Below are 27,242 nucleotides of genomic sequence, written 5' to 3'. Positions count from 1 at the left end.
GATGAGTTTTGAGGATAACAGTTTGTTTTGAATACTGTTTAATTGCATGACACCTTACCTATTGTGGTTTCACAGAACTTCTCTGCTGCTACCTCATTGGCAATGTTAGCTCCCATCAGCACACTGATGTCTATTCCCATTTTCTCTCGAATAATATCAGAAATCAGCTTGAGTCCCTCAGGGCCTTCATCTATCCCCTGAAGTCAACATTAAAGTGAATTACTAAAAAGGCACTAGACATACTAGATAAGACTATCACAATTACTCTTGTCCATGGGTGGGAGCTACAATAAAACCTAGGCACTTAAAAGCTGAAAATAGTGAACATATTAAGAGTAAGACATTATAGCCATATAGACACCTCTGGCTATGCCGTCCTGTCCATGTTATGATTACTTATGATACCTTCTTTTGAAACAAAACAGCACTTACAACTGGGAATGATGACAACAGGATTTATTTATTTTTTACACTAAACCAAGAGCCAAATCCTACAAACGGGAGGAGTGTTCAACTCCAACTGGACTGGATCTTCAGTTCCTATAAAATCAGTGAAGGTAATGGAGTGGCATTAATTTATATTCACTGTCTTAGTTGCATATGAACAAGGTGTCACACAGGACTAAACCTTACAACTGAGGTATAATATTTTGTGGGAAGTCCCCCAAACTGAAGTATCACAGAAGAATTCCTTTGCGTTTAATGCCAACAACAGCTTATTAAGAATAGACAGTTCTAGACACTTTTACAGAGTGAGAAGGAAGTTTATCGATACAAAAAGCCTGAACAATGACAATGTTTTTTCTTTTATGTTACGTTATTCATCTATAGATCTCAGTGATACTTTTGTAAAGTGTTCTGCCTTCAATCTTATAGAGAATGAGGAAAGAGAATGAACGACACACTGATATTTGTGCTGGATTCTGTTCAACACTATGAACTTCTTGTACCCAGGACCATCCTGGGGGTGGGGTGCAAATCAGGGCAACCACCCTGGGCCCTACGCTTTGGGGGGCCCCACTGAGCAGGGCAGAGCAGCCGCAGCGACTCCGTGCTGCCGCCAGCTTCACGTCCAGCCACTCAGCACCCCCTCCCCGGCCTTCGACCCCTCGCTGCTGAATCCACCACTGGCTTCCTCGCATCTGGTGGCAGGGCCTTGCACAGCCGATTTGCCCTGGGCCTTGCAGCTGGCTCGGGTCGCCCCTGCCTGTACCATATTCATTAAACTGAGCCACCATCCTTTGTATTAATTTTCTTCTCCCACAGAGCTAAAATGTGAACGTGTTCTGCTTTTATATGGGAGAAAAAGCCCAGGGCTCAACACTTTCCTCCTCCTTCCCAAAAGAATGAATAGTCACACATTTTCTTTACAAGGCCTTATTTTCAAATAGGTTTTTCATATAAGCACATAGAAGATGATTGCTTTGAACTACACATGGGTTAAAAAGAATGCACAAAAGGGAAAGGCTGGAATTAATTTGGCAATGTACAAGTCACAGAAAATGTTTCAGGCTGGCAGGGATTTTGTACTTCTATGGCTCAAACAATGCTTTGTTTTTAATGCTGTAACATTGTGCAACTAAGAGATAGGATGAGATCCATATGTCTCAAACCAGACAATTAAGATGAGAGCATCAGTTTCCCCACTTTCATGTTGCTTCTTCATTCTCTAGGACTTAGTATGCAGACCTGACTTAAAATCTTTGTGGATCATACTGCAGGGCAATGAGAACCTGAAAGCATGCAGATGTGCATATCATTTTTTAAAGAGCTCCAAAGAGGCGTTTACAGTCTCTTTTAAGGCCCCAAACAGGCAATTAACCAACAGCTGCCATTCAATCTGAGGTCAGTAAAAAGTAGGCCTGTGCGAAGTGGCTAGTATTTGCTTTGGATACGGACAATTCGGGGGGCAGCGATTCAATTCAGTGATTTGAATCACTGTCCTGAATCAATTTGGCCAACTCTGATTTGGCGATTCGGCCACTGCTGAACTGGCCGAATCTCAGAATCAAACAGGCCCATCTCCTGCCCGCTCTCCCAGCCCCATCAGTGGCTGCCCCTCCCGGCCCCAGTATCCCAGCACTTAAAAAAAAAAAAGCCCTGCACTTACCAGCTCCTGCTAGGTATGGGGGGCAATCTCTGCTGACCCATGCTGTGTAGGGATCTCTGACACAAATCCCCAGAAGCCCTGACAGCTGCTGCAGCAGCCAGTGAGTGTGGGGCTTTTTTTTTTTTTTTTTTTTTTTTTTTTTTTTTTTTTTTTTAACACCAGAACCAGGAGCTGGGGCCAGACGGGGCAGCCATGGGGAGGCTGGGAGAGCGGGAAGGGGTGGGGCTTGTTGCAGAGCCCCCCAAACAGTGCAGGGCAGTAAGGATCATCCCCCGCGTGGTGGGAGCTGGTGAGCGCAGAACTTATTTTTTAAACAGCTGGGATGCTGGGGACAGGAGGAGCAGCCATTGACGTGGCTGAGAGAACGGTGGGGGTCAGGGGATGGGGCTTGGCAGGGGTCCCCGCATGCTCCCTTCCTTTCCCCTCCAGCCCCCGCTCCCTCCCTCCCCACCTTACCAGCATGGAGTCTGGGTCCAGCTCCCTGCGGTGGAGAGTGGGGATTGTCCAAATCTCCGAAGCTTTCTGAATCATTTTGGAGAGCTTCAAATCAATTCGGACTTTTTTATCGGTCTCCTGATTCGATTCAGATTCACAGATTTGGCCGCCATATCAAGCCAAATCTCCTCCGAATCAAATCAGCATCCAAAGCTTCGCACAGCCCTAGTAAAAAGTATCTGGAACAACTCACTAAGATTAAGTGAAATATGTGGATGACTAGCTTGTGTTTAAAAAGATCTTACAAGCCTGAACACCAAACTCACTCCTCTTGTGAACAGGTACAACTTCCGCTGGAGTCAGAGGGAGTTGTGCCCGCATGGGGACTACATCATAGAGGAGGCAGTAAACAAGATGAATGTGATTTAAGGAATAGCCCTGCAGAAGGAAAATTCTCAGGTAGTGTAAGCAGCAGCTGCCCCCAACTACTGGCATAGCCCTTGGTGTCTGTAAACAGCTAGATCTGAATTAGATCAACCTTAAACCTGTCCAGGGGCTAGCCAGAGACTATTTCAAATTGCTCTTTCACTCCTGTACTCTCCACTGTGGTGCAGTACTGAAAAAAGTAAAATCGGACTGCATCTATCCCCTTGCATCAACACAGTTATTTACTACATTCCAAACATTCAAGCCTGTCTAACCTATTTAAGGGAACGCAATTACAGACACGACACTATGGGAGTAATTCAGCAAGCAGAGCCTTATTCACTGAGCAGCCAGTTATATAAACAGATATTAGGTTGCGTTTGTAGGTCTGGCAGTTACACACGCGCCGTTTAGTGGAAAAGTGTATACTTAATAAAGAGCCACTGAGACAAACAAGGTTCTCTTTTATGTAACCTTTTTCTGACTAAGACTTCACTAAAGCCAGGAGGTGTTTCTAGTGACCACTATAAGCAGAACTACATCTAGACATAAAGGAAGGAGTCTAAGAAGGCTTGATTTTAACTAAAAAGACAGTGTGTCAAGATGTTGGAGAAGAATAAATAAAAATATATTCAACTCCTGACCAAAAGGGGAATTAATTTTGTTGCCAGGATCACATCTCTGCCTCTCTTTTCCACTATGCAATGGGTATATGTTTGTGTCTGGTGACAGAAGCTGGCAATGTATAGTTTGCAGTCCCATTAATGGGAATTAAAAACAGGTTGTACCATTTCTTCCAAGAGTGCCTCTTGATTCATGGAGTCAGCTCAACAGTGACAAGTGACCACTGGAAATTAGTTTTCCCTCGTATCAGCTGATATTGCCACATAATTATATCACATGCTTCAGATTAAAACTAAGATAACATTTATTTTTTAAAACATTGAAAATATTTTCTATTACACCCTATTAATGAACTAAATATTTACTCCTCATACATAAATACAATTATTAATCAGCAAACCTTTAAACTGCACCAGTGGGGAACACAGGTTTAGATTCTAATTTCAGATATTGTGGATCGTTGTAGGTGCAATGCTGTTAAACTTATTCCAGGCTTATGCTGACAAAGATCATCAGAATCCAGTTCATATATTTAACAAATTAGAGAAAAATTAGGTTCCTCTCAAGTGAAGGGATTGCTCTTGGATTCAAATTGGTCTGAACTATTGAGGAATGTCAAAATGACAATTCTCAGATTTTGTTTCCAGGCTAAAAGCCATCTACGATGGTCACATTGTTCAGAAGCTGTTGGTGCCAGGCATTTATCAGTTTCAGCACTACCTTGGACTACTATACCTTGCATCGCTCATCCTTCTTCTCTGTGTAAAGGTTATCTGTACAAGTATGGCAATGGTAATAAAACAGTGTTACCTTGCAATAAATTTCAAGACCCAAGTCTTTTTGATAGGGCAGCACTGACAGAAACATGAAAGAGTCAACAGGTTTAGCAAAGCTAAACACAGACAAGTTTCTTCAAAAACTAAATGATTTACAGGATGACCCTGTGCCAGGAACAACAGCAGACAAGAAAACGTGTGTTGAGAAAATAAAGAGCCTACTCTTAACTAAATGTAGGGCAAGAAAAACAAAGAAACGCCTTCCAAAGCTTATGAGACTAGCCAGATCTATCACAGCTAAACACACAGGAACAAAACCACTTTAAAAGCAGAAACTTGCTTGTTACGAATGCTATGAATACCCCTGTAAAATGCATATTCCAGTGCTTAGAACCCCATTATCTTTCTGGGGCTGGTTTATCTTTTTAATTGTTCTGAACAGTTTCTCTTGTTGCACAAAATCTTTTACGTGAACAAAAGCACTGTTCTCTTAGTCACATAAGAGCCTCTTGTCAGTTCTTAAAACAATCAACTCAGCATGAGAAATGTGAATTAACAACTAGACTGTTATATTTGTGCTCAGCTCTTCATCTAATAATGTGTTCACAAACAATAAGTTAAAAGCCTGAAAAACCTGGTGATGTGAAACATTTTTAAGCTAGTCTTGCTGAGTCTCATTTCTCTGTTAGTTACCAGACATACTAGCATAAAATATGTATCGCTGAACAACAATTCACTAAGGACCAGGAATCAGATCCTCATTATACATCCAAAGAGGTCATATTGAATGATCAAGAAAAAACAAAAGAAAAAGGATTGTTGAGAAAAGGAAAGCTTTTTCAAGCCGAACACTAAGCTTGGTTAGGCCAATAAGGTTTCAGAAGATTTCACTGCTTACTGACAGAGCTAATATACAGAACTTACTATACCTTGATAAGAGTTATACCAACAGCTCGCCTGGGTACCCTCCCTCTGATCTCATCACAGATCTTATGAATGAACTGATGCGGAATGACAAAGACCAACATGTCTGCATCTTGCACAGCTTCATTAAGGTTGGGGATAGCAACCTGTACAAGAAGTTCCAGGAGAAAAAAAAGAAGATCAGTCGAACAAAACAAGTTATTTGAGAGGACATTAGAGCAATTGTTTCCCCCACATTAAAGAGTATTTTGGTTTTGTTGCTGAGAAAGATAAATTCATCATGCTACATCAATGAGAACAAAAACAAAGCTAAAGCCACCCATACATGCATTACATTCTTACAAAGGCAACAGCATCAAGTGCTTTGAAACCATCCAACAATAGACCTCTTGGGACACACGTTTAAAGGACTCTTTTCCCACCACTCTTGTTGGTGCAATCAGCTAAACATGAAAGTGACAGTAGTCAACATGTGTATACCTACCTGACTGTAGTTTACAAATGTTCTTTAATTCAACACTGCTCTTCCTTAGTTGCTAGTCCGGCAAATTAGTGTAGATTTCTGATACACCACTGCACTCAGGAAAGTGTTATTTGTTTTAACTCAGATTTCTTCAAAAGGAGCCGTTACATCTGCTTCCTTACATTGTTATTTTTGTTTTTAAAAGGTTTTAGTTGAAAATAAGTCAGCTTCTTGGACAAGTTCCCTGCCAGCCTAGCTTTGTCCAACAAGTGCTGACAGACATAAGATACTGCACAGGTAATAAATAAAATAAAGTTTCTATCAGTTCTGAAGCTGAACAGCAGATGCTAAAAAGTACCACCAGTGGAGAGAATCAGCGTGAAAAACCTTGCCATGGATAGACCAGGCACCAAGGTTGCCTGGTCTGTCATATAAAAAGGATTATTTCAAATCAGGAACTGGTGTGAGATTTAGGTTTTGACTGATGCCAACAGAACAATAATATAGCTGCAGGCTGCTACGCTCCTCCCCCCGAAGGATTTCCTACTGAACTGCAGCATTCACTTCCCACTCTTGCTTCTTTCTAAGCCAGAATCACGTTTGTCTTCTCCCTTGTCATTTACACCAGTGCAAAGCAGATATGAAATACTGCCAAGTCTGAACAGCAACAATTTATGTCCACTTTGCATTCAACCATACTAGGTCAAAGAAAGCTAGGAATCAGAATCCCTGTGACCAACCTGCCATTCATTTCAGTGCCCTCTCAAAAGATCAACAGTGATAGCTGCATTTTCAGAGAATCAGGAAAGGCCCCAAACTTACCATTCAGCTCCCTTCCAAATGTAGAGCAAGTCATTATAGTGGTTTTAAAAGGCTGAAGCATTAATCTGTTGTTTAATTGCATATGCGTGTCACAACCCAAAGTTGTGATTTTCTTGTTTGTGTGTGCTTCGGCATCGCTAAATTGTGTTCCCGGTAAATTGCAGCTCTTTTGCATGGTGGAGTGTTCTGTTGCAATTAAGAACCCGTGTGCAGGAGTTTTTCCCGCCAGTTTTGTAGCCTTCTTTGCATCGTGCATTTCTTTTGCATTATAGTGATGCACGGTACAAAGAAGTTTCCGCCATTTGTATTAAGATTTCCGCCACATTATGGGCCAATCTTAATTTAGGCACACGTGGCGGCTAGCTATTGGCTTGCTGGCCGTACAAAAGGCTTGGGTAGTTTCCGCCCAAGTCGGAGAGAGAGAAAGCACATGGAGTTCGGGAAAGAAGCGTGAGGATCTCTAAGTGCTGCTGATCCCTTCGAACCCAGCTTTTTCCTTAAGAAGGCAACAGAGGTTTAATTTGTCGAACCCACGGAGCTTCAACAACTCCGGGGGACCTAATTTCCAAACCCTCGGAGCCTTAACAACTCCGAGGCACATAACCTCTAGCCTCTCCCCGTCGCCGACCGCAATCCTAAACGTATCCCTATCCTATGGACCTCATTGTTGAACCCACGGAGTCTTAACAGCTCCTGGGGACCTGGGAACCGAGTGAAACCCACGGAGATTCAGCTGCTCTGTGAGAGAGAATTGTTAAACCCGCGGAGCTTAAACCACTCCGGGGTCAAGGAACCGAGTCTATCAGAGTCCTCCACCGAGAACTCAAGCGGAGCTGTGCCTGGAAAGCTGACCAGCCTACACCGCGACCACCTTGGGTGTAAGTAAATAATCTTTTCAATCAACCATTACGCCTCCGTGACTGATTCTAGCTCGAGCGTACCATGCCGTGCCGCGGGTTTCTCCGGCCCCGCGTGCCCAGGCTGCTGGCCACAGCCTGTGTGCACAAAGACGGGCCCGGCTCGCCCCCGAGATCGGGAGCCGGCCCGCACAATGTGCATACACATACAACATCTGGCACACTTGGTGCCATTAAGTTATTGAAGAGAAAGATCCATTACAGGATTGTTAGATACCAATCTTAGCTTGGCTGTTCAAAACACTAAAATGATGCCAATGGCATCAGCAAAATAGTACATGGACTGGAATTTGATTCAAAACAAAGCAAAAAAAGAAGAAAAAATTAAACAATTTCCTACCTCACTACTTACTATAAGCAATCTTCCCCTCTCTCCACCCAAAAAAGAACTAGACCAAGTTTAGCTTCAAATCTTACCACATTTTCTGGCAGCTTGTATCCAGGTAGATATTTTACATTTTCATGTTCATTATTTATTATATCTGTCAGTTTTCTCCCATTAACATTTTCCTCAAAGACCCACATTTTTACTGTGGAAGCAAACTTTTGCATTTTTTTCACATTACTGCCGATTATTTTGGCAACAGCAGAGCCCCTGTATGAAAGAAAACAGAAGAAGATTTTCCAAAACAATAGTAATTTCATTCTGGAAGAAAAAAAAAAAATCACTTGAAAATAAATAAGCAGTCTCAGGGTGATTAACCCAATTACTATTTAATATTTTTGATCTAGTAGAACAGGAGAGAAAGAAAAGGTATACCAAACATTAACACATGCTGCTTTCTCAAACAAATATAGTTAGAATTCAGTAGACTGAAATATTTACTCATAACACCCTTAATTGCTTTTTCTGCTCATCTGGCATTCACTGGGGATTCAGATAGTTCTACAAGCACAGATTGAAAAGATTTATAATTGTAATGCAGCAATAAAAGCTACCTGCAACGTTTTAAATAAATAACAAATGTAATTAAATATATATATATTATGGATCACTTGATCAGGCCTTGAGCGAAACCAGAAGCAAAAGGTGTACATTTACAGTTGTGACAATTGTGACAACGATCTTTTAAATGTGAACTTCTGTATCTTCTTGAAACCAAAAACAATAGTTATACTTCTGCTCTTATGTTGTTCCTCCTACGTAGGAACAGAGTGAAGTAAGTAGGATTCTGGTGTCAACTTACCTGATACTTGTCAGAACACTCTATACAACAGGGGAATTATCCCCAATTCCAGCCTGCTTTGGAAAGCAACCATGAGAGGCAAACAGTTGGGTTATTTATAAGGGAAAGACTAGGGCAGCAGAGTCTTCTCTCACAGTAACCAGTTGGTTGAAAGAAAGGAAAAACAGAAGGAAAAAAAACAGTTCTTTGATGCCTGTTAATCTGGTGGGCCTTTGAACCAGAGGAGGGCTTCCCATTTATGTGAAGCCTACTAATCACACAAGAAAATTAACTGTAAAAATACAGATGCCAATTTGCAGAGCAACTGACTTGATAGTCAACACTAGGTTCACAATGTGGGGTGTGCAGGTAGGAGGGTTTTTTTGGGGGGGTTTTATTAGTACTGGTGTTCATTTCTCTTTTCCCTTTTCTTTACCTTTCAAGGGACCAGAAGTTACCATAGTGCATGCAAGAAATAAAAATAAAAGCCTGGGTGTTTTAGAAAGCAGAGTACAGGTTTTCCCTCGCCAACCACGGTTTTGAGTATCCATGGTTAATATTCTGGAAAGCATTTTGGCTACCACGGTATACAGATTTGAGTAACCACTGTTTTCCATGACTGCACACCATGCCACCACCTGCCATTTTTCCCATAAGCCTTTAGTCTTGTCAGCCAAGGTTTTGCCAACCATGGGAACTTTCAAGAACCTAACTCCAGCAGTTGGCGAGGGAAACCTGTATTATTATGAGATGAGATAGTGTTTTAAATTCACTGATGTAGCTTACTGCCCTAACAGCCACTGTGTATTACAACCATAATATTTGTAATGAGTTTCATCAGATATACAGTAAGAGCTTTTAATGTAGCCACGAGTGTAGGCATTTCATGTCTGGTGGTCACTTTATAAGTACTGCTGGACATATTTATAACACACTAGTATGTAAAGGTTTTGAGTATACACTAACAGGTCTTATACAATCAAATAATAAAAATATTACATGTTAGAAGGCTGCAAAGTACTTTGGAATGCAACATTTAATTTTACAGTAGCGTCTCACGCACTACAAGTCCAGGAGGTGACAGAAAGGCAACAAATGTGTTTAGTAAAAAGAGAAAAGAAAAAAAAACACACCCCAAACCTGATTCCAAATGCTATGCTACCTGCCTACTCCATCCTAGAAAGCATGACACAAGCTACTGTCCTAAACCAGTAGCTGGCAACCTTTAACAAGCCACAGATGGGAACAACTTGGCTCTGGTTTAACACAGGGCAGGTGGCTTTGGCATTGTGTCAGTAGCAGGGAATGTTGCCTGCACCCATGCTGGGGCCAGGCAGGTAGGAGCTGAACACCCCACCACTTCCCTTAGTTTCCAGTTCCCCACAGTCTAGAACCTGCACGGCCCATTCCCCGGCTGTGGTGCAAGCAATAGTAGCATGGGCACAGCCTGGCCGTAATGGAGCTCCTTGCTGCCTGGCCCCAGAGCAGGAAACTGCAGAAAGATGCCAAACCATCTGGTACTGCAGGCTGGATCCAGTGGCTTTATGGGCTAGATCCAGCCTGCAGGCAGTATGGTGCTGATCTTTGTCCTAAACCAATTAATCTAGCTTTTAAGAATCAGTAAGACAAAGAAGGGTACATGAGCTAGTGGCCAGAATATAAAACTGGTAACTGGGAAGCCTGGATTATTTGCCTGTTACCAGCTCACTAAGGGAGTGTAGGCCATTTTCCTAGCCAATCTCTATCTCAGTTTTCTTGACTGTGCAACAGAAAGAAGGATATTTAACATCTCCCAAATGTGTGCACTATGTAGATGTACTCTGAAATATTTGGAAGGAAGTATACATCAGGAAAAAAAAAGTATTGTGTTCAGTCTTAATCGTCACCAATATTTTGCACATGCAGTTGACAGAGAAAGACTAGACTCATCCTAAAGCAGCCTTATTTTGCATATGGATTTTTTTTTAACTGTGCACCAGCCTAAGGGTTTGCAATTTTTGTAGCATGTATAACTTAGATAGCACATTTCATTATCACTTACTAGTTAGGGGTTTGAGCTTTCCCTTTTTCCTTCACTGAATACAATACACAAAAAGAACACAAGGATCTTTGATTTCCTGTGTTTAGGAAGATTTTTAAGATCTGGATTCTCTGCTTCCCATTTAATGTTACTGTATAGGAACTGAACGAGAAGTGAATTAGGGATGGTCACAATGACACTGAATTTTAAGTGCATAAATGGAGTGAGATTCCACTCCCCACCACCACTTATCAAACAAACAAGCCTGCACACTCCTCCATGTCCTAAAACTGACAATGTGACATCAGAAGTCAAGTCCCTGCCCTGGGAGTCCTGGTCTGGCTTGCAAAGTGTTCATGGTACATCACAAGACAAGAGAATTCCTCTGCCTGCCAATTTATTTCTAGTAAAGCAGGTCTTCTGCAGCGCAGGCTAGTCTGTAATATTGTGTGCCTGCAGTGGCTCAGTTGCATAGGAAAGCCCACAGAGACACAAGTCTCTCGTACAACATAATTATTTTTTCCAGGTAACAGTTAATGCTACTCCTGTAATAAAAAAACAAGGTATTTTAATTCCAGAGAACAGCACTCCCTACAGATGCAGAGGTCTGACCAAGTAGGATGCCACAGACCCATTTAAAATGCTTAAAATTACTTACACCTAAAGCCCACTGAGAAACCCACTTTTCTCTCTTTTTCCACACACTTTATGGCTGCACTGCCCTCCCTTCACCTCATTTTGACAGACACAGGGACACAAGAGCAGGGCTTTATGTGTACATAACCTCCATGCCATGCTAGGGAATGCCACAGCAAAGCATGGCCATACATAAGGCACTACAGTATGGCAATATTCATAACCCCATACAAATCTAATAAAACATTTGAATGTCATTATCTATGTGATCACGTGCATCAAAGCTGCATGATCAAACCCTTTAAACCCAGTCCTGCATGTGACACAAAAGTCAGACTGACTGCCCCTCACCGAACTTCTCAGAGGGCACCTTGTGAGCCTCTAAACTGAGTCTAGGCACTGTCCTTCAGTCCTGATACAGAACACCTATCTAGCTGGGCAAACAGTGCCACTGCCTGCCCCAAGTCCGCAGACTCCCACCATAACCTTAACACAATCTCCCCAGAATCCAAGCAAGGGTGAGCCTTCTGGTCCACTGCATAATTCTTCAGAAAGTTTGATGTGAGCAAGCAGCCTTTGCTCAAGAAGTTTAAACACAACATTGCTTTTACTCACAAAGTCAAAATATTAAGTAGATAAAGACCATTGAAAAAGAAAATCCCCAAACTTCCAAAATACAATACCTTTACTTTAGCTGAACTTTCCCCTGGGAGCCTCAGGGGTCCATCTGCATTCAGGAAGGGAGGGTTTCCCCCTGCCTCAATGGGCTCCTGTTGCAGGCATTCGCCATTCAGCCTGCAATGCTGAAGACAGCCAAAGAGAGCAAATGGCTCAGAGCTCCTGCCCTTCTGTGTAACCTTTCCAGTCCCTCGGTCAAGTGACTCTTCTCAATTTCAATCAGGTGTTCACAGACCCCTGCCAGGAGGCCAAAGTAACCTCCACATTGACAACTCAACCCTCCTCAACAGGACCTGGTTTGGAATGATTATTTTTCAATGGCATAGGACTTACATCAGCAATCCTAAATTGTTACTTCTACTAGCCTGGCTTTACCCAGCCCACCTTTGTAAGGAGCACTGCTTGGGTCCTCTGGAGTCTAAACCAAGTCTAGGCATGACCCTTCTACCAAGGAATCTCCAGGTACGTTCCTGGAGCCCGTGTCAGACAACTCTTAAGAACTGGAGTTTGCAGTCCAATTGTCTTCTCTCTACCTGGGTCTAGTCCTTACTCCTCAGGTTATCACTGCTGTCAAGCACACCCTTTCCACCCCAAAACATGAAGTAAGCTGAAAGGCACATGATAGGTGTGAACAAACAGAATTTCTGCCAAGTTTTTACTTAAAAGACTCAAGCACAATAGGTTGCAGACCCTTGGTAACATTACTTTCCTAAATGAAAGGCCCTTTACTTTAGTTCACCTTTCCCTGGGAGTCCCTGGGTTCTGTTTACATTCAGGACAGCCAGGTTTACTCCTCTCATTAAAGTCTTGCTGCAGGCATGTGCCCATCAGCCCAAAGTGCAGAAGATAACCTAAGACAGCAAATACCCTGCTTTCTGTGGCATTCCCTATCTTGTTGGTTGCTTGACTAGCTTCCAGCAGATGTTCACAGACTCCTGCCAGGTTGCCTCATAGCTAAGGTGACCTCTACCCTGACTACAGCCTCCCTCTATAGCAGATAGCTTGACAGGACCATTATTAGGCCTGTGAGAGCTAATTATTAGAGGCTTTAGTCCCAGATGGAGGGTAAAAGACAGGGAGAAGGAAAAGACCAATCTTACAGTCAGAGTGGAGTTTGCAATTTGGCACAGAGTTCATAATTTTGAACAGAATCAAACCACACCCAGACAGTTCCCCAGATAGTGTGCGCATGTTTAACAAAGTCCCACCGAGTTCACCTACTTATACATTTAAACTAACTGCCTCGTATACCCTAGTATCCCTGTAATACAGACCTTAGGATAACACACAAAGCACAAGGAGTAAAACTTCCCAACTACAACCTTCAGGGTACAGACACATATGCACTTTCCCATTTCACTGTTCATGAGCACAAGCATTTCTAGAATTAGGTACTTAGGCCCCAGAGTGTCACTCACATACAAACTTTCATATGAAAAGTAAGCATGTACTTAAATTGCATTGATTTAATACTGTCCTGATTTGGGAAATGCTTTCCTGAATCAGGGTATTAATCAGGATCTCTCGGGGGATCCTGTGAAAAGAAAGAAAAGTTTGAATGATAAAAACACTCATAATAAGAGAAGCATTTAGTAAAAAGTTGTTTATCATTTGCTAGATTATAACCTTTTGAAATTCATTATTTTTCTTCCATTTCTTTGTAGGTAGTTTATGTCACCATGGACAGTACTGAACCAACTATCAGTGACCTAAAGAAATTTGGCTTATATTGTCATCTTTTCTTCTCAAAGTGTACATCTGAGATTTTTGCCCTCCAAATATCTGCCAGCTATGTACATGTATGCACATTTGTTGTGGGCTGAGCTGGTCCAAATGAGACAACCACAACAACAATTAAAGTTATCCCTACATGGCTGTAGCTAATGGATAATCTCAACAAAGCCTTTTACTTTGATGCATACTAGTATCACACTAGGACAGCTGTAGCTTCAGTAAGTCTAAGTTGTATACACACTTCACATAATTACAATATTGACAAGCTAAAAGGAAAAAAATAAGAGGAAGTTAAGGTTAAACTGACCATGACTCTAAAGTTCTGTTTCTATTTGACAAATTGTAGAGTCCCTTGTCTCCTCCTAACTGAATGATTGTACTCGTCAAGAAATTTTGGAGTTTTCTAAAGTTAGAGATATTATTTAGTGTCCTAATGATATATTTAAAATTATGCAACTGTATTCTAAAGTTAGCCATAAACCATCCCTGGCAGCACCCAGTTTTTCAAGGTCATTAAAATGACCAACCATGAAGACAGATTTTATAACGATTTGTACTTTATTGGTACCTTTCCATTTAGGAGCGGAGGGGGGGTTTGTTTGTTTTGTTTTGTTTTTTACAGATGGGCAATTACAATGTGGATAATAATAGAGTGGGAAACCAAAACAGAGAATGCTCAAAGGTATGGTTCTGCTCCTATAAAAGTTAATAGTAAAACTTCCATTGCCTTCAATGGAAAAAAAAGAGCAAGGCTGTTAGTCATTTGTCAAAAGTCTCTTCACAAGCCAATAGCTCTGGCAATAAAAGCTTGCATATTATACTTTCTATGCTCCACAACATATGGGACACTGAAGTTAATCCATCCTTACCTCTCATTTTTTGGCAGTAAGAGATTAATGATATATTGTGCAGCGTCCTGAAACATCTCTGTCAGCTATCTTGATAGACAATGTGCATTCAAACACTATATAAAAGAGATCTGTGTGTTTCACAAGTTTAGACACTGCGTTCTTTAAAAATTAAAATCCTTCAGACAACAGAGTCAGCAATGACTGACTGAAAAAGAAGTGTTCAGCGTCTTTAATGTTTCTGCCAGCTGATGTCAGCGCTGATAGTAGCAGTGGTATCACAAACACCAGGTTAAAAATACCCTATTGTAACTTTTGTATCGAAAAGTTACACAGACGGAAGAGGACAAAGGAGAGTGCTGATTCTTCAGTTTGTTTTCCCACTGACTTCAGTGGAATATTTCTGATGAGGACCTGAAGTAGTGGAGTGGATCAGGCCTGTTGTGTTAGAAGTTTTACTCTTCCTACAAGATTGGACACTGCCGCTGCACTTTACCCCTCTTGAAAATTAACATAAGATTAAATATAATTTAATAATATTGAATGAAAATAAAATAAATAAAAACACTTCCTAATTAAACACATGCAGACGCTGGTATGCTGGAACAAACAGACTCTACTCAACAACCACCACACACCCACAATTTCTCACAAGAATTCCTGAGCACAGGAAAAACGCTTCCTCAAAAAGCAAAGATGAGCAAAACCTCTGTGGGACAGGTCTTGCACAGGCCAGCCTACACAGCCGGTTCCGAGTTTCAGATAGTCGGAAACAGCTGGGCTTGAGCAAAGCTTCAAAACTGGGACTAAAAGGGGCCCTCCTCCTGCCTTGGCTGTTTTGAAATAAACAGTTGTGGTTTCTCCGTCACAGAAACATGCATGACAGTGTGCACAGATCTTGTTCCTTTGCAGGCAACTGGAGCTCTCTGAAGCATCCTCTGTGCAAAAATAGTTTTTTTCTGCCTATGGGGACTACCATCTTTAATTTTCCTTCAGCCTGAATAAAGGTGCGTGTGCCTGAAAGCTTGCAAAGAAAGATTTTTTATTTTTTTTGCAATTTCTTAGTTGGGCCATCTCTGAACCAAGCGTTCTAGAGGTTTGCATTTCTTTGTGTCTCATCCCAACACGGCTACCAAAAACATCCGGAAGTAGCACGTGCCCTTCTCCCTAAAGCTTGCAAAGAACTGTTCCCCAACTGTTTTGCTGGTCTAATAAAAGATCTCCCCAAAGAAACCACCCTGGCGATCTTGACGCCCATCTTGCTGGGGTCATTTGACCCCAGCAGTCTTTCCTGACCTAGGGCAGGGGGGCTGGACCCCGTGATCTGTGAGGTCCCTTCCAGCCCCTAACGTCTATGAAACCATGAAACCTTGCCTGCCTATATAACCGAGACCAACACGGCTACAACCACCAACCCACGCACCTGTTGCCCCTAGGATTCCCGTCACCAAAGGGCCCCAAGGATTGACGCGGCGCCTCGTCCGACTGGGTATCAAGTGAACTTTCAATAGCAACCCCTACGCACCCTTCTCCACACATGCTGCAGGCACTTCCCCCTGCTTTGCTGACCAGCAGCCTTTGAAACCCACTCAGCTCCGCTGCGAAGGGGGCACGGGAGGAGGGAGCAGGGCCCTGCCACCAGGACCCTGCCCGCTGGGGAGGCAGAGGCCATGCCCACGGGGGCCCGCCCTCCCAGCCGTGACAGCGGCTCCGGAGCTGCCGGGCGCATCCCCCGGGCGGGGCGCGGGCACCGCGGGAAGGAGCCGCAGCCCCCGCGGCACTCACCAGTTCCCGGAGCCCACGATGCAGACTCTCAAGGGCGCGGAGGGGAGAGCCATGGCAGAGCCGCCTCGCCGCTGAGCAACCGCCCTTCCCGCGCCCGGGGCTGCTGGGAGATGTAGTCGGGGCCGCCGCCTCTCACCGCCTCGGGACGCGGGCCCCTGCGCCGTGCTGGGCCGTGCCGGGCTGGTATCACTGGTCTGGGAGCTGGGGTCCTCCCCAATCCCTGACAGCTCAAGCGATGCAGGGGCCAAGCTTGGCCTAGATCTTCTGGCCAAGCCGAGCGGAGCGGCAAGATGTCCTGGTTGTCACAAGGGGGCCCCCCCAGCCAGGCCCCGTGATTGTATTGACCCTCGGGTGCTCTTCAGGTTTCCAAGTCAGGCGGAGGCCCTGAGTAACACGTGGAAGACCTCCCCAAAATTCCGGCAGAAAGCCAGGGTGGTGGTGAGGAGAACAATGTCACACTTTCAGGCGTTGCTCTCCACTTTTCAGCAGCGCTCTGCTTCAAGAAAAGCCATTCAGATCACTGTCCAGCTGGTCAGAAAAGGGGAGGCATTTTGGCTGATTTTTTTTTTCAGAAAACTTTTCCCATCAAAATTTTTACATGGTATTTTCTAACCACCTATCATGCTTATACTCATGAACGCTGCATGCCCCTGGAGGCTGGGGGGCCTGGCAAGCGCCCACAGGTGGTGTCAGCAGTGTGGGTGGCAGCAAGCGGGGAGCTCCCAGAGGCAGCCGTGGCAGTGTCAGCAGCAGGGCAGGTGAAGGCTGGCAACCACCCACAGACGCCACCGGCAGCATCGGCAACGGCCTGCAGATGCTGCTGGCAGTGTCACCAGCGGGGTGGGGTGGGGAGTGGTGAGCGGCAACCACCCCCAGGCACCACTGGCAGCGCTTTTTACAGGGGGTGCACCCCAGGCACACCCACACGCACCCGCTACGTGTCGCCATTGCTTATACAGGTTTCAGATTCACTGGATTTGAGATGCACTGACATTTCATACTCCCTGCCTCATAGGAGAGCATGAAGTTGACTGTTCCTTAGCAGTGCAGAGAGCTACTAATCAGCCACAGGTCCTGGTTTTCTCCGATTTAAAAAAGTCCCCAGTTTTTGGTTAAAAAAAAGTAACCCCAAATCCATATTTTTCCATGATTAAAATAAAACACTATATACATATCTCTATATTAGTGATGTTTCATTTAAATCACAGAAAAATGTGGATTTGGGGTTACTTTTTTTTGACCGAAAATAGGGGATTTTTTTTTAAACCAAAGAAAACCAGGATCCCTGCTAATCACCAGGCTGGAGTATTTTTTTCTTTTTTTTAACATTTCTGTGTTCATCTGCCTTTTGTCAGCAAGCAGTCTCAGCTTAAAATCACAACCTCACTGTAAATTAGCTGACATCGACTGAACTGTAAACTAGTTGACACAGCTGAAGTGTTCATCCCTCCATGAAGAGATTTCAGAAGTAAAACAAAATGTATATGTATATATTTTCATCTTAAATAATTCTAAACTATATTACACATTTAACATTTTACATAGTATTTGGTGCAAATGCTGACCCGTGTAGATCCAAATACATGACTGGTATCTGTACATAATGTGCTAAAGAAATGTGGCCATCATTGGGTTTGGGGCAGCAAATATTTATCAAAACATATTAATTACAGCAGCAGAAAATAAACACATTTCAGTTAAGGAATCAGAGAGAAACTCCTACTCTTACAAAAACTACAATAGGACTTTTTATGCTCAGGACTGAGGAGACAGAACCTCCAGCTTTAGGCCCTGCCTAAACAAAGGGTACAGAGTATGGGATGCCCACCTTTTGACCTAAACTGCAGAAGACAGAAGGGCTGGGATTTGAACTTGTCATTCTAGTAGGTCATTTAAACATGAGACTAGTAATAAAAGACAGATTAGTGCCATATGCTTAATGTAATGTGGACAGGGGGAAGAGACTAATAAACATTGAGGTTATGATCAGTTCATGGCCTGATGAATATGTAACTAGATTTTCTCTCTGAGTGGTTCAGTGCTCCAGTTTCATTTTCTTATTTCTAGTGATTATTCTACCTTTCATTTACCTTCTATGGATTTAAAATGTGCGATGTGACAAATGTTGCAATACTGAGAAGGACAAGGAAGATTCCCATGAAAAGCACTCACTAAATTCCAAGCAAGTTCCTATGCAAAGTCACTACTTACCTACTTGAATCAAGCCTAGGTATTCTAGGTGTTTCTCAGATATCTATTTCTTTGACATGTGCATGAAAAACAGGGAGTCTTTTTGTAAAACTCCCTTCTCAGGAATCCAGTGAGATAAGCTGAACTTAAGATGCCAAAGCACAGAGTCCAGTAGTATCCAGTAGTATCCAAACGTACAGCATTATAAAAACACAAGAGGAATAATTATAATGAAAACTATTGCATTTAAAGGCAAAAAACATTCTGACCAAGTTATTTATGTCAGTCAAAGCTATTAATGTGTTGAAACACTCAAAAGTTATCCTAAATTCCTAAATTCTTCATACTATTTTGCAAAAAAATCCTCCTACATATAAGCCACTGCATCCCTGTGGGATCTGGTCAAGTTGTGTGACTTCTTTAGGGTAATCTCTATAGCTCAAGACATCTGACAGATTAGGTAACGCAGCTCAACTTCTCTGAATAAAGAGTGGTAGGATGACTTGTAGGGATTTATTATTTAATATTTTTATAAAGCACTGCAGTACATTGGGCACTTGACAATTAGATATGAAGAGAAAGTCTCTGTCCAAAGATGTGCAGTCCACACAAACACACAGGGCAGGTAACTGAATAGTGAAGTTAAGCAGCTGTCTTGCTGATTCCACAATATTTTTGAGGGAGGAAAGAGAGAGTAGATTTTGTTCTTTGTTGTTAGCAAACTGGAGAGCACTTGTAAAGAGCAGGGACACATTCATGACAAAAAGAGTCAGACACATCTTTGTTTTCTCTCCCACCCCAGTCTGACTTCCTCCCAGCCAGGGTTCATTAACTCTTGTCTCCTTTAACCACTGTGCATCTAGCTCTTTCATATAACTTTCATACAACTTATTTTCCTACCTTCATTCACTCCATTCTAATAGCTCTCTACTCATTTAGGCAGTCAAGTGCTTTCCTCTCTAACTACTAAGTATTTCTTCATTCCCACACTTTCCCTATCCTGTTCTAGCCTGCTCTCAAGCCCTCTGGATGACTCTCCATTGTGTATTTGGCCAGTATCAGGTTGCTAAATGATCCACAACCCATAGTTGTAGGGGGGATGATTTGGATGGTGACACTATGAAGCTCCCAGGAATCTCCATGCGCTTGTGGAATTGCACATAAGGCACCACATGGCTGCAAGCTAAGTTGACTGAATGCAATGAACTTAAATATCCAAGTTACTCTAGTTCAAATGGAGTCCTTTTACTATTAGGGACCTACTTAGATCACGGAAGGACAAAGGGTTTTACGCAGCCTGCTCGCAGTGCACACAGCTGATTTCATGGGCATTTCACAGCAGCCCCATCCCTTGGTGCTGATTGGTGGAGAAGCCCTGCCCCTGGGCATTGACTGGCAGAGAGGCCCAGGGGGAGAGGAGGGACAAGGCAGTTGCCATCATCTTGATTGCTGGCTGCCCTTCATGCCACTCCGCCCCTCAGCACTGATTGTCAGAGAGGCCCTGGCAGGTGGAGGAGGGATGAGGGGGCAGCTGACAGCTTGTCTGCTGTCCTTCATGTCACCCTGCCAGCTTGTCAGCTGCTGGTGCTATAAGGCCGTGGTCCCTGCCTAAGTGGCGCTTTACTGGGGTGAGCTGTGGGGAAAAACTGGATGATCTGGTCACTTCCAATCTCTGCCGTCTTTCTCTCACCCGCCACATCTTGATGCAAGAGTTTCTTTGTTTGAAACCTTGGGAACTGGATAGAAGCTCGACAGCAACTTTTGGGTCCCCTGGATAGACTCTCTTTGTGGGGCTCCTTGTCTCCCTAAACCCTACCCTAACCATGTCCAGGATGACACACATCAGGGTCTGGATCTCGTGTTGGCTAGGGATGTCACTGGCCAATAGTCATAGTTCACTGAATAAAGTTTAGGACCTAGGCCCCTTCATTTAGGATTTCTGAGTTCGTTCCTAAACCAATCCCTTGCAGACTTCCAGGCACTACAGTCTACTAAGCCTCTTCAGAGGCCATGAGGCATCCACCTTACATCAATTCATCTTGGCCCCTGGGCTAATCTATCCTACTAGGTTTATTAGGAGTCCATGAGACAATCTAGTAGAATCAGTTCATCCCAGATCCTTGAGTTTATCAAATTAAATCATCCACACCAAAATCCATTAATTAATCAAAAAAACCCCCAAACCCTTGAAAATCAGTTCCACCCAGTTTCTGAGCCAATCACATTACTTCAGTCTTTCAAGTACACACGGCCGGTACAGTGAAACTGCGAATGGCTCATTAAATCAGTTATGGTTCCTTTGGTCACATATCGTTAACTGAGGCAATCAAATTAAATCAATTCCTCCCCAGTTCAGAGTCAGTCCACTCAAAATCAATTTTCCTGGGGTTTCTACCCTGCCCTGGCTCTTCAGGGCCAGGCCAGGATCAACTTGCTTTCACAATGAGAAGATCTTTCCCTCTTGCGGCCTTCCCAGCTTCTTGAGTGAGTGACCCCATTCCCACAAACAGAAAGAAAACAAAAAGTATAGGCAAATTAAAAAAAAAGGCACTATCCCTTTAAGAGTCACAGTCCTGGCTCCTGTCTCCATTGCTTCTGTCTCGTCCTTGCTGTCCTGCAGCAGTTCTCCAGTGCAGTGTGTCCCAGGCCCTGTCAGTGGCCCTCTGACCATCTTGCCCCAAGGGCCTGCTTGCTTCTCCTGCAGTGATCTGTCAGATACTGTTGGTGGGGAAAATCTCTAGCGTCTCACACTCCTGTGAACTGTGGCCCTTGTCATATTGAATGAAATAGTTTGAATGTTTGTAAAGATTGCCCATTAGCCAGTTTCAGGAAGAAGATAGGATCTATCTCCTTATCTAGCTCATTGTTTTGGAGCTACGTGTGAAATGTCCTGACTTCGCCTAAAACCTTAATCTAAATTGTACCTTTAGAAGTTTTTTACAAAGAAAGCAAATGTCCTAAATTCCGAGACATCAAAGCCTAAGGCCTTTTAACCAGACTGGTAAAAAGAAAAAAAGTATTTACAGTGATATGGAAGTCTCCCCAAGAATAATTTAAAAAATGCTCAACAAAGGTAATTTCTGTTGAGTAAGATCCGAGCCCAAATTTGGGAGTTATGATGAATTGAGTAGGAGGAGCCCAATGACGGCAGCTCACTCAATAAAAACCTGTAACTTACTGTCCCAATTTGGAGGTGACTTCACTTGCAGAACAACGAAGGAAGAATCGCAAGTATAAGGTCGGATTAGATTGATCGCCTAATCAAGCCTCTCCGTGAACACGAATCTCTTAGTTCACGCTGAAGCCGCGGAGCGCCCGAAAGGGACTGAAGGAAGGGGACGTAGTCCTATCACTGGTGAGCCCAGCTCATTGAATCGTATTGCTGAGGCCAGCCTATTGAACCGTACTACTGAGGCCAACCCATTAAATCGTACTACTGAGGAATGAAACCATATTTTGGTATTTGGCTTCTCGGAATTCTAGGATTGTAAGTATATTATGAAAAATAATAGTATTGATTCAAATTTAACTTTTAGTTGTAATTGTAGTTGTTTTTGTAACACTAATTCTTATAGCATTGTTTGGGAAGGAAGTGCATTCGGAGCATTGTTTCTGATATATGTAGTTATTGTGTTTTTAATGTTTGTGGTGTTTCTTAAAGCTAAGCAGTGTTATATACGTAGCAAAGAGTTTTAAAATAAAATTGTGTTGTATAAATTAAGTGTGTAATCATTGTGAAATCGTGCAATCAGCTAACTACTCCCCCAGCCAGTGCATCAAAACGAATCAGTAAATTGTGTGGGATTTTCTCTATTCCATAACCTACTAGAGACAGTCCTCTTTTAGCTGCCGCTTTCCACAGCCAGAAATACCCATTTGCATGCTCCCTCCACCAATGTGCAGGGCGCGCACACTGCAGAAACGTAGCCGTATACTCCCTGCTCTGGTCAGAATTCCCTGTGCATCTGCAGCGAGTACTTTTTGTTCAAATTTCATAGGTTTCATAGATTTCATAGACATTAGGGCTGGAAGGGACCTCGGAAGATCATCGAGTCCAGCCCCCTGCCCAAGGGGCAGGAAGTCGGCTGGGGTCATAGGATCCCAGCAAGAAAAACATCCAGATTTCTCTTGATGGTGTTCAAAGTAGGTGCTTGAAATAAATCCGGCAGCAGGCTATTCCAGACCTTGGGGGCTCGGACACTAAAGAAGTTGTTCCTTATGTCCAGCCTGAAATGGTCTTGCAGGAGTTTATAACCGTTTGACCTAGTCGTCATCCCCTGGGGTGCTATGGTGAACAAATGTTCCCCCAGATTCTGGTGAACACCCCTTCTAAACTTATAGGTGGCCATCAAATTGCCCCTGAGCCTGCGCTTTTCCAGGCTAAAGAGTCCCATAGCCCTCAGCCTGTCATCGTAAGGTCTGTTTTCCTGACCTCTGATCATGCATATGGCTCTTCTCTGGACTCTCTCAAGCTTTTTGGGCTCCACATCCTTTTGAATTGTGGAGCCCGAAACTGGACGCAGTACTCCAGCTGTGGCCTCACCAAGGCCGAGTACAACGGGAGAATGACGTCCTGGGATTTGCTTGAGAAGCATCTATGGATGCAAGCCAGGGTTTTGCTTGCTTTACTGGCTGCAGCATCACATTGAAGGTTCATATTCATCTTGTGGTCAACCCTGACCCCCAAGTCCCTTTCATCCTTAGTGCTAACCAGTGTAGCACTGCTGAGCCTATAAGCATGCTGCAGGTTTTTCTTCCCCAGGTGGAGAACCTTACATTTTTCGGTGTAAACACCATCAGGTTCTCGTCCACCCATTTCCTGAGCCTGTCACGGTCAGCCTGGATCGCCCTCCTGTCCTCAGGCGTGGATGCTTTACCCTAGAGTTTGGTATCAATGGCAAATTTCGCCAGTCCGCTTTTGACTCCAATGTCCACATCATTAATGAAGAGGTTGAACAAAACAGGCCCAAGGACAGAGCCTTGAGGGACCCCATGTTCACAGGGCACCACACCGATTGACTTCTGTCAACCACCACCCTCCGGGTCCTACCGCAGAGCCAATTCCCCAACCAGTGGATTGTGGTGAAGCCAAGGCCTCAACCAATTTTGCCAAGAGGTGATCATGGGATACCAGATCAAAGGTTTTTTTAAAGTCAAGATATATGACATCAATCTCTTCCCCCTTGTCCAGGTGATAGGTCACCTGGTCGTAAAAGGAAATGAGATTGGTCAAGCAAGACCTACCTGCAACAAAGCCATGCTAGCTATCTCTCAGGATGTTGCCATCGGCCAGTCCATTAAGGATGGCCTCTTTGATAATCTTTTCTAAGACCTTACCTGGGATAGAGGTCAGGCTGACAGGCCTGTAGATGCCGGATCCACTTTCCTCCTTTTCTTGAACATAGGCACCACATTGGCCTTCTTCCAATCTTTGGGCACTTCACCAGAGCGCCAGGTGCTCTCGAAGATCCATGCCAGGGGCTGAGCTATGATGCTAGCCAGCTCCTTGAGTACTCTGGGGTTTAAATTGTCAGGGCTGGCTGACTTGAAGGTGTCCAGCCTCTCAAGGTGTTCCTTGACAAGGTCAGCATTGATGGAGGGCAAGGAATCACCCTCACCCAGGCGTCCGTGTCCCATAATGGGCAGGGGCGTCCCATGGGACTTGTGAAAGCCCGACGCAAAGTACCCATTTAGTAAGTTGGATTTTTTCCTGGGTGTTGGTCGTCAGTTGTCCCTTCTGGTTTAGCAGGGGTTGCCCTTGCTTTTCCTCTGGCTCCCCACATACCTAAAAAAGGACTGTCTATTGTCCTTGATGCTTGTAGCCAGTTGGAGTTCTGTTGCAGCCTTGGCTTTCCTGGTTCGCTCCCTGCAGGACCAGCCTAGTGCGGAATATTCCTCCTTGGAGGTGGATCCCGTCCTCCATCCTTTGTAGGTCTTTCTTTTTAGATGCAGGAGGTCTGCTAGTTCCCTGGAGAGCCAAGGGGGCTGCTGTGCCCTTTTGCTGCCTTTCCTCTGAGACGGAATAGCCTTAGCTTGTGCATCTAGGATCACTCCCTTGAGGAGCAACCACTCTTCCTGGACCCCCACCAAGGCCCGCCGCACGAAGGCCCCTGCCCTGCTGGAGCTATGCAACAGGTATGAACCTCTTGCAGCCCCAGCAGAGCCTGCTGAATTGCCAGCTCCTGCAGGCAACATGGGCACTACTGTAGCTACTGCCCCCGCTCTCCCCAAGATAAAATGCAAAGTGTTTGTCGTGGGAGACTCCATCCCGAGGGGGACTGAGGGGGCAATCTGCCACTCCGACCCCTTAGCCCGGGAAGTCTGCTGCTTCCCAGGAGCCCGCATCCGAGACATTGCGGAGAAGATCCCTAAACTTCTCTAGCCCACTGGCTACTATCACATGCTCGTTATCCATGTGGGCACCAATGACACAACTCGGAGCACTCCCAGATGGGTCATGAGGCGCTACAGGGATTTGGGAGCGGGGCTAAATGGTCTGGGGCCACAGGTGGTGTTCTCTTCGATCCTCCCAGTCTTGGGCTACGGGCTGAGGAGGGAGAGGAGGATCCACGTAGTGAACCAAAGACTGCAGCGCTGGTGTCATTGGGAAGGCTTTGGCTTCTATGATCACAGTCCGCTCTTTGGTAAGAGAGGCAGCAAGCTGCTGGGAAGGGATGGCCTCCACCTCTCTCCGCTGGGAGGAGGCTTTTCTCAGCCAGACTGGCTGACCTGCTCCACCGGGCTTTAAACTAAGCCCGCCAGGGGACGGGGGGACTACTGCCACTGCTGTCCTGCTGAGCAACCCTTGCAAAGCCAGCAGGCCAAGGCACTTAAGGGAGCCCACCCATGCCCCTGCCCTGGAACAACCGGTAGGCAAGGCAAGGGCCCCCAAGGGGACACTTGCCTGCCTGTACACAAATGCCAGGAGCTTGGTAAATAAACAGGAGGAGCTTGTCCTCCTACTTAATGCAAAAAATTATGATGTCATAGGGATAAAGGAGACCTGGTGGGACTCCACCCATGACTGGACCATGGGTACAAATGGCTATACCCTGTACAGGAGAGATCAAGCAGATAAAAGGGGCAGGGGTGTAGCTCTCTATGTCAAGGAGAGCTATGCGTCCTTGCAAGCCGACATTGGCGACCAGGGTGGATGGCTGGAGACCCTCTGGGTTAAAATCCATGGGGAACATGGCACAGGGAACACAATGGTGGGAGTCTACTACAGACCTCCCACCCAGTCAGGAGCTTGAGCAAGAGTTCACCAGAGAATTGGCTGAGGCCGCATGCTCCAGGTCCATGGTTGCTATGGGAGACTTCAACTACCCAGACATCTCGTGGGAAGAGCGCTTAGCTAAATCCGAGCAGTTGCAAAGATTCCTCTTCCTCCTGCGTGGATGACCTCTATTTGACACAAGAGGTCTATGGGCCAACGAGAGGTAAAGTGCTGCTCGACCTGGTACTGGCAACCGGGGATGACCTAATCAGCGACCTAATGATCGACGGGAAGCTGGGTGACAGCGACCATGAGCTGATCACCTTCACCATCTGCCATAAAGCTGGCAAGTCAGTCAGCAATACAGAAGACCTTGACTTCAGGAAAGATGACTTTGACAAGCTCAGGAGGCGTGTCAGTGAGGCCCTAAGGGACCATGACCCCAAGGGGAAGGGAGCTCAGGAAGAGTGGTTGCTCCTCATGGGAGCGATCCTCGATGTACAAGCTAATGCAATTCTGTCTTGAAGGAAAGGCAGCAAAAGGGCACAGCAGCCCCCTTGGCTCTCCAGGGAATTAGCAGACCTCCTGCAGCTAAAAAGAAAGGCCTACAAAGGATGGAGGACGGGATCCACCTCCAAGGAGGAATATTCCGCACTGGTCCGGTCCTGCAGGGAATGAACCAGGAAAGCCAAGGCTGCAACAGAACTCCAACTAGCTACAAGTATCAAGGACAATAAAAAGTCCTTTTATAGATATGTGGGGAGCTGGAGGAAAAGCAAGGGCAACATTGGATCCCTGCTACACCAGATGGGACAACTGACAACTGACGCCCAGGAAAAAGCCAACCTATTAAATGGGTACTTTGCGTCGGTCTTTCATCAGTCCCACGGGACGCCCACTACGGGACAGGGCGGCCTGGATGAGGAAGGCCTGGGTGAGGGAGCTTCTCTGCCTTCCATCAATGCTGACCTCGTGAAGGAATACCTTGAGAGGCTGGACACCTTCAAGTCAGCTGGCCCTGACAATCTACACTCCAGGGTATTCAAGGAGCCAGCTAGCATCATAGCCCAGCCCCTGGCACGGATCTTTGAGAACTCCTGGTGCTCAGGTGAAGTGTCTGAAGATTGGAAGAAGGCCAATCGTGGTGCCTCTTCAAGAAAGGGAGGAAAGTGGATCTGGCATCTACAGACCCATCAGACTGACCTCTATCTCGGGGAAGGTCTTAGAAAAGATTATCAAAGAGGCCATCCTTAATGGACTGGCCGACGCCAACATCTTAAGGGATAGCCAGCACGGGTTTGTCGTGGGTAGGTCTTGCTTGACCAATCTCATTTCCTTTTACGACCAGGTGACCTATCACCTGGACAAGGGGGAAGAGATTGATGTCATATATCTTGACTTCAAAAAAGCCTTCGATCTGGTATCCCATGATCACCTCTTGGCAAAACTGGCTAACTGTGGCCTCAGCCTTG

At 44.8% G+C, this 27,242-nt stretch overlaps 1 protein-coding gene across 2 annotated transcripts in view; it reads right to left on the bottom strand.

Annotated features, from left to right (window-relative positions):
* Window positions 1-16,448, bottom strand: part of GPD1L (glycerol-3-phosphate dehydrogenase 1 like) — a 34,403-nt gene extending 17,955 nt beyond the window's left edge. Inside the window, exons 1-4 of one of the 2 annotated variants that reach the window (XM_025211781.1) lie at window positions 16,365-16,448; window positions 7,915-8,092; window positions 5,301-5,441; window positions 59-197 (exon numbers count right to left, since the gene is read on the bottom strand). In XM_025211781.1, coding sequence (XP_025067566.1) covers window positions 59-197; window positions 5,301-5,441; window positions 7,915-8,092; window positions 16,365-16,417 — 511 coding nt within the window. In that variant the 5' untranslated portion in view covers window positions 16,418-16,448. Of the gene's footprint in view, window positions 1-58; window positions 198-5,300; window positions 5,442-7,914; window positions 8,093-16,104; window positions 16,269-16,364 lie in introns of those variants that run through there. The other variant, XM_025211780.1, reaches the window with a different exon arrangement.
* Between the last annotated feature and the right edge of the window lie 10,794 nt (window positions 16,449-27,242).

This window comes from Alligator sinensis, unplaced genomic scaffold, assembly GCF_000455745.1.
Source record: "Alligator sinensis unplaced genomic scaffold, ASM45574v1 scaffold181_2, whole genome shotgun sequence".
Classification (NCBI taxonomy): domain Eukaryota; kingdom Metazoa; phylum Chordata; order Crocodylia; family Alligatoridae; genus Alligator; species Alligator sinensis.
The sequence above is the reverse complement of the archived record's forward strand: the minus strand, read 5'-3'. Positions and strand labels throughout refer to the sequence as shown.